Source organism: Mustelus asterias, chromosome 14 (genome assembly GCF_964213995.1).
Source record: "Mustelus asterias chromosome 14, sMusAst1.hap1.1, whole genome shotgun sequence".
Lineage (NCBI taxonomy): Eukaryota > Metazoa > Chordata > Chondrichthyes > Carcharhiniformes > Triakidae > Mustelus > Mustelus asterias.
In genome coordinates, this window is record NC_135814.1 from 74824380 (window position 1) to 74836645 (window position 12266).

General features: G+C 42.1%; 1 protein-coding gene across 1 annotated transcript in view; it reads right to left on the bottom strand.

The window, feature by feature from the left end:
• The window catches only part of pgap1 (post-GPI attachment to proteins inositol deacylase 1), a 147418-nt gene that overhangs the window by 15993 nt on the left and 119159 nt on the right, over positions 1–12266 (bottom strand). The window contains exons 21-23 of the mRNA XM_078227717.1: positions 5166–5256; positions 4828–5025; positions 2909–3044 (exon numbers count right to left, since the gene is read on the bottom strand). Coding sequence (XP_078083843.1) covers positions 2909–3044; positions 4828–5025; positions 5166–5256 — 425 coding nt within the window. The remainder of the gene's footprint in view (positions 1–2908; positions 3045–4827; positions 5026–5165; positions 5257–12266) is intronic.

Sequence of the window (12266 nt, forward strand, 5' to 3'; positions counted from 1 at the left end):
GAATTACAAAGTTGGGGACTGTTAATGGGGACCTTTCAAGCAATACAAAATTAAAAGGCCATCTATCGAAAGAAGTGTATTTAAACGATAGAGAACCAGAGTGAAACAAAATTAAGAGGAGAACAAAGTAAACTAAATTTAAAGGTTAATGCCAGGGGGAAAAAAGAGCAGGATCCGAGAAAACATAAATTGAAAGTAATGTTGCTGCCTTTATAATAACTGGGAAGATCTTTTAGATAAAGAGGAGCAATAGTTTGCGTATAAACAAAATGGAAACAAGAAAAGTGAGTAATTTGAAGACAGTTTAAAAGATCAATTTCAATGAGATAGGTGAGAAAGGAGAGTTGAGATAAATTTGGATCGGAGACAATAGTGATTGCTGAGCAGAATGTAGAATCCAGGAAAATGTGGACATAAAGACAGAGATGCAGATGGGAAATGGATGGCAGAAACAGCGTGGGTTTCCTCCGGGTGCTCCGGTTTCCTCCCACACTCCAAAGATGTGCGGGTTAGGTTGATTGGACATGCTAAAATTGCCCCTTAGTGTCCTGGGATGTGTAGATTAGAGGGATTAGTGGGTAAAATATGTAGGGATATGGGGGTAGGGCCTGGGTGGGATTGTGGTCGGTGCAGACTCGATGGGCCGAATGGCCTCTTTCTGTACTGTAGGGTTTCTATGATTTCTATGAGAAACAGGCAAACACTAAGTGGCCAAGAAAAAAGGAAAACCTAAACTACAATGCATTTATATCACTGCTTATAGCTTCTGTCTTTAATGGATCCACGTCTCCCTTAGTCAGTCACTGACTCAATATATTTCTAAAGCTTTTACAACTAGCTTCTCTATAATCTGCTGGTTTTTATTACATTCCCTAGTTGTAGCTCATAATAATTTCTTTGTATTCCTTGGTTGCTTTCGATATTTATTCCGTCTGCTGGATAACCACCTTACTGGACATTTGAGTAAGCCACTGCCATTAGTGAAACGAAGGAGACAGTCATCGACTTCAGGAAGTGTAGAGGAGGACATGACCCTGTCAATGTCAACATGGATGAAGTGGAAATTGTTGAGAGCTTCACATTTCTAGGTGTTGAGATCACCGACAACCTATCCTGGTCCCTCCACGTCAAAGCTATAGTTAAGAAAGCCCACCAACACCTCTACTTTCTCAGGAGGCTTAGGAAATTCGGCATGTCCACTACGACTCCCAGATGTACCATAGAAAGCATCCTTTCCGGGTGTATCACACCTTGGTATGGCTCCTGCTCTGACCAAGACTACAAGGGGTTGTGAATGTAGCTCAGTCCATCAAGTAAACCAGCCTCCCATCCATTGATTCCGTCTACACTTCCCACTGCCTTGGAAAAGCAGCCAGCATAATCAAAGATCCCACATACCCCAGAAATGCTCTCTTCTACCTTCTTCCGTTGAGAAAAAGATAGAAAAGTCTGAGATCATGGACCAATTGACTCAAGAACAACTTCTTTCCTGCTGCCATCGAACTTTCGAATGGAACTACCTGACATTAGTTGATCTTTCTCTACATCCTAGCTATGACTGTAACACTTTATTCTGCACCCTCTCCTTCTCCCTTATGTACTCTATGAATGGTATGCTTTATCTGTATAGCGCACAAGAAACAATACTTTTCATTGTATACCAATGACAATAATAAATCAAATCAAATCAGCTTTGTACTTCACCGTATCTCAAATTTTGACCAGCTTGCTTGATTGCACAGGTTTTGGGCAATGCAATAGTCATATATCGTATGAAAACTTTTTTTGAATAGTTCCCACTGTTTTGCTGGAGGTTTATCCGTTAATAGTTGAGCCCAATGTCACATGCTTGCCTTGCGCCTTATTTCTTCAATGCCAGCTTAGCAAGTTCAAAACCCCAGATCTTTCCCTTTCTCATACTTAATGTAATACTTTTTCTATGAGTACAAGTGAGGAATACCCAAATTGCTTGGCTACAGGGAAAAAGAAAGGCAATTGGACTAATTGGATAGCATGTTAAAGGAACCAGTAGAGACCCAGTGGCCTCCTCCTGTGCTGTATCAGTATTTGATTCTATGATGTTAAATGGTTCAATGTCTAATTTGGTAAAGATAATGTTTCATGACCCATTGGAGGAAATGGGCTGCGCATTTTGACTTCATTACAGATGACCCAGACAATACACTGGAAATTAAAATCAAAGCATATTAGGTGATAACAACTGCAGAACAGTCAATTTAACAGCGAGCCAGGAATATCATTTTAAAAAGGCCATCTTCAAAGTGATAAATCAACAGCTGAAGCAAGTTGCTTTTGCTCAACAACAATCAAGTACAGAAATTAAACACCTACCAAGACATAATCCTGAACATGTAGAACAAAGAGACTAAATAATATGACCCGAAACAATGAAGAACTCAAAATTAAAGAGAAAGGACAAAATTAAAAGTAACAGGAGGAAGGTGAAGGGAATTCAGTGGAACTTAAGATTCCTGCCAAAAGGTTATCTAAAGGGTATTGGACATTAAAAGGGCATAGTTGTAGATATGAAACATAGCGTAAAAGACAATCTTAAAAGAACTAATTTTAAAACGTAAAAATAAAGGCTGAAAGAAGATGAGAGAATTGGGTTACATTCTAAATGCTTATGTCCTCCACGTATGCACAAGTTGGAACAAGAGGCCAGAACTAAAGGAGAGCAGATATAGCAGAGATTTGCAACATTGGATGGATTTGAAAGTGGTTTAGAAGCAGATAATTTTGATTGAATAATGCCACGGCACGACAACAGATCTACAGCTTTCATTGTAGAGTGAAGATAATCACCATGGACACTAATTTTACCAAATGAATATTAGACCATATAAGAATGATTTAGTGGCACAGTTAAACAACAAACAAATTTTACCTTAAGAAGATAAAGAACATAACCAAGCATGAGAGCTGCAGCACCACAGGTGGTCCAGGTGATAAAGAGCAGGAAAATCATCACACCATAACTTTGAAAATTTAGTAGCCTATGTTCCTTTTTAACAATACGTGGCCTGCAAGATGGGAACAATGAAATGACCTAGAGCAGTGTTCATCTGTAAAACTGAAGTTTAATATGAAATTCTTACTTAATCTATCTGGAGCATTTACATCTTTTTTGTTTCCCAAAGAGCAAGTCTTGCGATTAATACCCCTTTTTGAAATTCAAATAATTTCAACAAGTTATCCCTTGCTTATTTTGTCCCAGTTCTGTTATACAACAGAACATCTTGCTTTCCTTTGTACACCTTGCCATTAAATTGATTGAAATGATTCAATTCAGAAACAGAATAGAATTTTTCACAATTGTTCCGTGTGTTAACTAAATCTTTAAGTTTTAATCTCATGTTGTCTCATGGTTTTTTTGGAACATTAAGTTAAATTGTCACAATTAAACCTCTTGCCAAGGCAATCTACTTCTCTGCATACACAAATAACATCCTAAAAGTTCAAATTATTAAGAGTGGACAGGTATACTCTAATACAAATTACAACATGAGGCTTCAGTAAAACAAATGCAAAACTCATTAAAGAACAGTCTATTGTCTATCCGTTATGTTCCTGCCAATTGATTTTATAAACAGATTTAAGGTTGGTTAACGTGCTCTTGAGTTTACCAGAAGGCACATGACATTGTCGAAAATATGACAGTAAATCAACAACACACTGCAATCCATTGAGCAACAGCAAAGGACTTACTTTAAAAATGATATGCTTCAGTCATCTCAAAACCTTTTTTCAGATGAAAGGAAAATAAGGTTATGCTATGGGCAGAGGAAGAATTCAAATCCTTTCTATATCTGGGTTGTGAAAAGTTCCAGCATGACTCATCAAGTTATCATTTGATGGTCCAATACCTTATCCTGTGTGATTCTTTCATTATTGCAGCAAACATGATTAATGCAAAATTTAAACCTCATTCACACGAGCAGAATGCAGCAGTTTTGACCCATTACTAGTTGAACTCACATATCATTACGAACAAAAATACATATCGCTCCTTTCCCTTCTTTAACTGGTTCCCTGTTGATCTCCTTTCTCTTGTTTTCGTCCTTCTCTCTGTATAGTTCATTCTTTTTTTATTGCCTTCTCTGTCACTAACAACTCTTGCTTATTTCCTCATTTATAATTCAGAACATAAGGAACAGTAAAAAGGAGTCCCTCAAGCCTGTTTTTTCATTCACTAAGATTGTAACTGATCTTCTGCCTCAACTCCAATTTTTCCTCCTGCTCCCACTATTCCTTAATTGCCTTAGAGACCAAGGGCTGGATTTTTGATCATTAGTGGGGTCCTTTACAGATAATTACATTTTTTTTAAGATGCAATCACTGTTGTAATGTAGGAAACTGAACAGTTAACTTGCTGCTAGCAAGATCCCACAAATAGCAATGTCATCATGACCAAAGCATCTGTTTTTGGTGTTGGCGAAGGCTGCCATGAATGCATCATTGGAAGCCTTAAAAAGTGGAGCTCTCTCTTTGATTGCATTCCTCCTCCCTACCGCAAGAGTTTCTTCTGACTCTGAAACACTGCAAAGTGCAAATGGGATGTACGTTAAAGAAGGAAGTATAAAAGAGGAGATGTAATTAAACATCACAATCAAGAAGAGCAAAGGAACCATCTTCCTGGAATGTGATACCCAACTAAGTTCTCATTCCCTCTCGATATTGGAAAAGTGCCACACTGACTGCAGCATTAATTTTAAATAATCTTGTGGTCTTGTATGAAAAACTGCAAACAAAGGTTTCCCTTTCTGGCTCCATCCACTACCCACATTCAGTGGACAGAGTCCTTACCTGTGAAAGATCCACCACAAGGAGGAAAGCTGTTTAAGTAACAAACGCAAAAATATTCCATTCCAATAGGCAATAGCTGTTCCAAATAAAAAAAGGAGAATAGCTATCATTGGATAGGAGCTCCCTCGTTCATTTAAAATAAGGACGTCAATTTCAGGCAGCATAAGTAGAGACCACATCTCCTGAAACCAGTCATATCTGTAAAAAAAAAATAACCCTTAAGCTTAAGTAGCAAGTAGAAACAAAGCTAGAAACAAAGAAATTTTAACAAAATCGAGGCCACAAAACAAAATCCAAATACTTTTCATTCACTCAAAAAATTAATTTCAAGTGCTTACCTTAAAAGAAACACAGCAAGGTTAATAAATGGAATAACTTTGTATGGTTTTGCTGCCGCATTTAAGGCAATGTTGAAATCCAAACAGTGACCTACAAACAGAACACATATCTAAAATGTGTAAAATAACATGTTTCTCCTGCGTGTTAAAGGCCCCCCAAACTGCAATTCACAACTAATCAGCAAATTGATGAAAACTTAATTTTTGTGCTGTTTGTCTCGCTGTAAAAGCCCATGAAAAGGTTACCCCTTGTTGACTGAGATGTAAACAGCGTATTAGTTCATAAATACTGCTTAACTTCCTTACTAGCCCTGAAAAACTACTTTATATTTATGGAAAGTCAAATTTTTCCATTTTGATAAAATAATCCCTCACTTTTTCATGGGGGTCAGTTTAGCTTATTTGGCTGCACCACTGGTTAGTGATACAGAGTAAGACCAACAGCGTGGGTACAATTACTGTACCGGCTGAGGTTATTCATAAGGCCCTGCCTTCTCAACCTCTTTGCTTGTCTGGGGTTTGGTGATCCTTAGGTTAAATCACCTCAAAAGGGAAGAGCAGCCTATGCTCATCTGGGATTATGTTGGACTTTACCTTCACCACACTCTGAAAATAGTTCTTAAAAATTAAGGTTTATCATATTTTAGCCTCTAATCCAATTATAATCATTTATTTCACTATGAAAGTTTTAATTAAAAGTGAAGGAGAATCAGTTCTTTAATTTCTTGGTTTGCTGTCTGTGAAAGTGCTTCAATGCGATTGGCTACTTACCAAATACGTTGATATAATTGCTGTTTGGCACCTGGAGATCCCCTTGACTCGATGTCCGATTTAAACTGCCATTGGGAAAGGGGAAATCCTTGCCAGGGGTTGTTACCTCTATACGGATAGCTTTCCTCAAGATCAGTGGCAAGTGCTATACTCAGCAAAATCTAGTCCAAGCTGGCAAAATCTACCCCAAAACCTAGCACAAACTGGGATTGTTGTCCCTGGAAAGACAGAGGCTGAGCGGCGACCTGATAGAAGTTTATAAAATTATGAGGGGTATAGATAGGGTGAACAGTTGGAAGCTTCTTCCCAGGGCAGAAATGACAATTACAAGTCTGGGAAGGGTTTTTTTAAGCGCGCGAAGTATAAAAGGTAGGCTGCAGTATACAGCGGGCAGCAGAGTGTGTGGGAAGCAGAGTGTGAGCTATAAGGGCTTTGGCTCACAGGACTTCGGGGAAAGGGCAAGCAGGGGTGAGTTTAATTCATTTTTGCTGTTTCTACCTGGTACTGGCAAGTTATCTAGAGGGGATGGGTGTGCAGGCAGTGCAATGTTCCTCTTGCAGTATGTTTGAGGTGAGGGACTCCGTCAGTGTCCCTGCTGATTACACCTGTGGGAAGTGCACCCATCTGCAGCTCCTCCAAAACCGTGTTAGGGAACTGGAGCTGGAGTTGGATGAACTTAGGATCATTAGGGACGCAGAGGTGGCCATAGACAGAAGCTTTAGTGATACAGTTACTCCGAGGAATGAAAATGGATGGGTGACGGTGAGGGGGGCTGCGAGGAAGCAGTCAGTGCAGGGATCCCCTGTGGTCGTTCCCCTTAGCAATAAGTATTCTGCTTTGGATATGGTTGAGGGGGACGACATACCAATGGTGAGCGCAGTGACAGGATCTCCAGCACTGTGTCCGTCTCTGTGGCTCGGGAGGGTAAGGGGGAGAGCGGGAGGGAAATAGTTATTGGAGACTCATTAGTTAGAGGGATAGATAGGAGGTTCTGTGGTAGCAAAAGAGACTCGAGGATGGTATGTTGCCTACCGGATGCCAGGGTCCGTGACGTCTCGGACCGTGTTTTCCGGATTCTTAAGGGGGAGGGGAAACAGTCACAAGTCGTGGTACACATTGGTACCAACGACATAGGTAAGAGAAGGGACGGGGATTTAAAACAGGAATTTCGGGAGCTGGGATGGAAGCTGAGAGCCAAGACAAAACATGTGGTCATCTCTGGTACGTTGCCGGTGCCACGTGATAGCGAGTTGAGGAACAGGGAGAGAGTGCAGTTAAACATGTGGTTGCAGGGATGGTGTAGGAGGGAGGGTTTCAGATACGTGGATAATTGGAACACATTCTGGGGAAGGTGGGACCTGTACAAACAGGACGGGGTGCACCTGAACCAGAGGGGCACCAATATCCTGGGAGGGAAATTTGATATGGCTCTTCAGGGGGGTTTAAACTAATTTGTCAGGGGAGTGGGAAAAGGAGTTGTAGTCCAGAAGTCAGTGTTGAGGGTGGTGAGGTATTGGGGAAGGTATCAAGGTCAAGGGTGGGTAACGGTAGACAGGAAGGTGGGTTGAAGTGTGTCTACTTCAATGCAAGGAGCATCCGGAACAAGGTAGATGAACTTGGGGCGTGGATTGGTACTTGGGACTACGATGTTGTAGCCATTACGGAGACGTGGGTAGAACAAGGGCAGGAATGGTTGTTGGACGTTCCAGGGTATAGATGTTTCAGTAAGTGTAGGGAAGCTGGAAAAAGAGGTGGAGAAGTAGCATTGTTAATCAAGGATAGTTTAACGGCTGCGGAAAGGCACTTAGAGGGGGATCTGCACACTGAGGTAATATGGGCTGAGGTTAGAAATAGGAAAGGAGTGGTCACGTTGTTAGGAGTTTACTATAGGCCCCCAAATAGCAATAGAGATGTGGAGGAAGAAATTGCTAAGCAGATTATGGATGTGTGTGGGGGTCACAGGGTAGTTGTCATGGGGGACTTTAACTTTCCAAATATTGATTGGAACCTTTGTAGGTCAAATACTTCGGATGGGGCAGTTTTTGTGCAGTGTGTGCAGGAGGGTTTCCTGACACAATATGTGGATAGGCCAAGAGGTGAGGCCACATTGGATTTGGTACTGGGAAATGAACCGGGCCAAGAGTTAGATTTAGTTGTGGGAGAGCACTTTGGAGATAGTGACCACAATTCGGTGTCTTTTGTTATTGCAATGGAGAGGGATAGGGCCGTACGGCAGGGCAAGGTTTACAATTGGGGGAGGGGTAATTATGATGCGATTAGGCAAGAATTAGGGGGCATAAGATGGGAACAGAAACTGTCAGGGAAAGGCACTAATGAAAAGTGGAACTTTTTCAAGGAACAAATACTGGGTGTCCTTGATAGGTATGTCCCTGTCAGGCAGGGAGAAAATGGCCGAGTGAGGGAACCATGGTTCACAAAAGAGGTGGAATGTCTTGTGAAAACGAAGAGGGAAGCTTATGTAGGGATGAGGAAACAAGGTTCAGATGGCTCGATTGAGGGTTACAAGTTAGCAAGGAATGAGCTGAAAAAGAGGCTTAGGAGAGCTAGGTGGGCACATGAGAAGTCCTTGGCGGGTCGGATCCAGGAAAACCCCAAGGCTTTTTACTCTTGTGAGAAATAAAAGAATGACCAGGGTGAGGTTAGGGCCGGTCAAGGACAGTAGTGGGAACTTGTGTATGGAGTCAGTAGAGATAGGCGAGGTGATGAATGAATATTTTTCTTCAATGTTCACCAAGGAGAGGGGCCATGTTTTTGAGGAAGAGAAGGCTAATAGGCTGGAGGAAATAGATGTTTGGAGGGAGGATGTACTGGCAGTTTTGAATAAACTGAAGGTCGATAAGTCCCCTGGGCCTGATTAAATATATCCTAGGATTCTTTGGGAGGCAAGGGATGAGATTGCAGAGCCTTTGATCTTTGGGTCCTCACTGCCCACGGGGATGGTGCCAGAGGACTGGAGAGTGGCAAATGTTGTTCCTCTGTTTAAGAAAGGGAATAGAAATGACCCTGGTAATTATAGACCGGTTAGTCTTACTTCAGTGGTTGGTAAATTGATGGAAAAGGTCCTTAGGGATGGGATTTACGACCATTTAGAAAGATGCGGATTAATCTGGGATAGTCAGCACGGATTCGTGAAGGGCAAGTCGTGCCTCACAAATTTGATTGAATTTTTTGAGGAGGTAACTAAGTGTGTTGATGAAGGTAGGGCAGTTGATGTCATATACATGGATTTTAGCAAGGCGTTTGATAAGGTCCCCCATGGTCGGCTTATGATGAAAGTAAGGAGGTGTGGGATAGAGGGAAAGTTGGCTGATTGGATAGGTAACTGGCTATCTGATCGAAGACAGAGGGTGGTGGTGGATGGAAAATTTTCGGATTGGAGGCAGGTTGCTAGCGGAGTGCCACAGGGATCAGTGCTTGGTCCTCTGCTCTTTGTGATTTTTATTAATGACTTAGAGGAGGGGGCTGAAGGGTGGATCAGTAAATTTGCTGATGACACCAAGATTGGTGGAGTAGTGGATGAGGTGGAGGGCTGTTGTAGGCTGCAAAGAGACATAGATAGGATGCAAAGCTGGGCTGAAAAATGGCAAATGGAGTTTAACCCTGATAAATGTGAGGTGATTCATTTTGGTAGGACTAATTTAAATGTGGATTACAGGGTCAAAGGTAGGGTTCTGAAGACAGTGGAGGAACAGAGAGATCTTGGGGTCCATACCCACAGATCTCTAAAGGTTGCCACTCAAGTGGATAGAGCTGTGAAGAAGGCCTATAGTGTGTTAGCTTTTATTAACAAGGAGTTGGAGTTTAAGAGCCGTGGGGTTATGCTGCAACTGTACAGGACCTTGGTGAGACCACATTTGGAATATTGTGTGCAGTTCTGGTCACCTCACTATAAGAAGGATGTGGAAGCGCTGGAAAGAGTGCAGAGGAGAGTTACCAGGATGCTGCCTGGTTTGGAGGGTAGGTCTTATGAGGAAAGGTTGAGGGAGCTAGGGCTGTTCTCTCTGGAGCGGAGGAGGCTGAGGGGAGACTTAATAGAGGTTTATAAAATGATGAAGGGGATAGATAGAGTGAACGTTCAAAGACTATTTCCTCGGGTGGATGGAGGTATTACAAGGGGGCATAACTATAGGGTTCGTGGTGGGAGATATAGGAAGGATATCAGAGGTAGGTTCTTTACGCAGAGAGTGGTTGGGGTGTGGAATGGACTGCCTGCAGCGATAGTGGAGTCAGACATTTAGGAACATTTAAGCGGTTATTGGATAGGCACATCGAGCACACCAGGGTGATAGGGAGTGGGATAGCTTGATCTTGGTTTCAGATAAAGCTCGGCACAACATCGTGGGCCGAAGGGCCTGTTCTGTGCTGTACTGTTCTATGTTCTACAAGGGAGCACAAGTTCAAGATAAAGGGGGAAAGGTTCAGTGAAGATGTGCGGGGGAAGTTTTTTTTTTTTACACAGAAGGTGGTGGGGGCCTGGAATGCCCTGCCAAGTGAGGTGGTTGAGGCAGTTACGTTCGCCATATTTAAGACTTATCTTGATAGGCATATGAACAAACGGGGAACAGAGGGATGTAAGCAGTTGGTTTAAATAGGTAAACGTGATTGGCGCAGACTTGGAGGGCTTAAGGGCTTGTTCCTCTGCTGTACTGTTCTTTGTATCATTAAAAATAGAGAAGTGTCATTTTTTTTGATTTGATTAATTATTGTCACATGTATTAACATACAGTGAAAAGTATTGTTTCTTGCGCGCTATCCAAACAAAACATACCGTTCATAGCAAAGGAAACGAGAGAGTGCAGAATGTAGTGTTACCGTTGTTATGGTAGAATTAAAGTGATGGACACAAAATGGTTACCTGGCACACAAAATGGTTACCTGGGAAGAGACATTAAAAGGCACTGACTTTTAGCACAGACAGTTACACAAAAAGTTAAAACCTGCAGTATCTGAATTGCTGCAGGAAGCTGGTCAGAGCTTGAGGTACTTTAGATAAGAGCAGACCCAGAACAATGAGTCTGATAATAACGTCAGCCACAGATGGGGACATAAATACATAAATGTAACAAGGTCAGCCACTGAATGTACAGATCGAAACCAGTCATTGATAGAGGACATAACTGCATAAATGTATCCATTCTATGAACAATGATATGTTAACTGTCCATGTCCGTACCTGTCTGCTTGTAACGATGTGTTAACAGCTAATATCCGCACTGCCTATTGTCTAAAAGGTATAAAAATGATCAACTACCATTGTGTAGTTGAGAAGGTAGCTGCCAAGTACTGCGGAGTACCAGTGCTTTCTCCCAAAGCTTTGTCCGAAATAAAACTGTATAGTTGAAACCTCCAAGTCTGACTCCGAAGTGGTAAATTTCCCACAACACAGTCATAGCTAGGGTATAGAGAAAGATCAACTTAATGCAAGTTAAGTCCGTTCAAAAGTCTGACAGCAGCAGGGAAGAAGCTGTTCTTGAGTTGGTTGGTACGTGACCTCAGACGTCCGTATCTTTTTCCCGAAGGAAGAAGGTGGAAGAGAGAATGTCCGGGGTGTGTGGGATCCTTAATTATGCTGGCTGCTTTGCCGAGGCAGTGGGAAGTGTAGACAGAGTCAATGGATGGGAGACTGGTTTGCGTGATGGATTGGGCTACATTCACGACCTTTTGTAGTTTCTTGTGGTCTTGGGCAGAGCAGGAGCCATACCAAGCTGTGATACAACCAGAAAGAATGCTTTCTATGGTGCATCTGTAAAAGTTGGAGAGAGTCATAGCTGACATGCCAAATTTCCTTAGTCTTCTCAGAAAGTAGAGGCGCTGGTGGGCTTTCTTAACTATAGCGTCAGCATGGGGGGACCAGAACAGGTTGTTGGTGATCTGGATACGTAAAAACTTGAAGCTCTCGACCCTTTCTACTTCGTCCCCATTGATGTAGACAGGGGCATGTTCTCCTTTAAGTTTCCTGAAGTCGATGACAATCTCCTTTGTTTTGTTGACATAGAGGGAGAGATTATTGTTGCCGCACCAGTTCACCAGATTCTCTCTCATTCCTGTACTCTGTCTCGTCATTGTTTGAGTTCTGACCCACTACAGTGGTGTCGTCAGCAAACTTGAAAATCGAATTGGAGGAGAATTTGGCCGCACAGTCATAAATGTATAAGGAGTATAGTAGCGGGCTGAGAACACAGCCTTATGGGGCACCGGTGTTGAGGATTATCGTGGAGGAGGTGTTGTTGCCCATCCTTACTGATTGTGGTCTGTGAGTTAGGAATTTCACTTGCCATGTATATTACATAGAATATACACTCAGGCCAG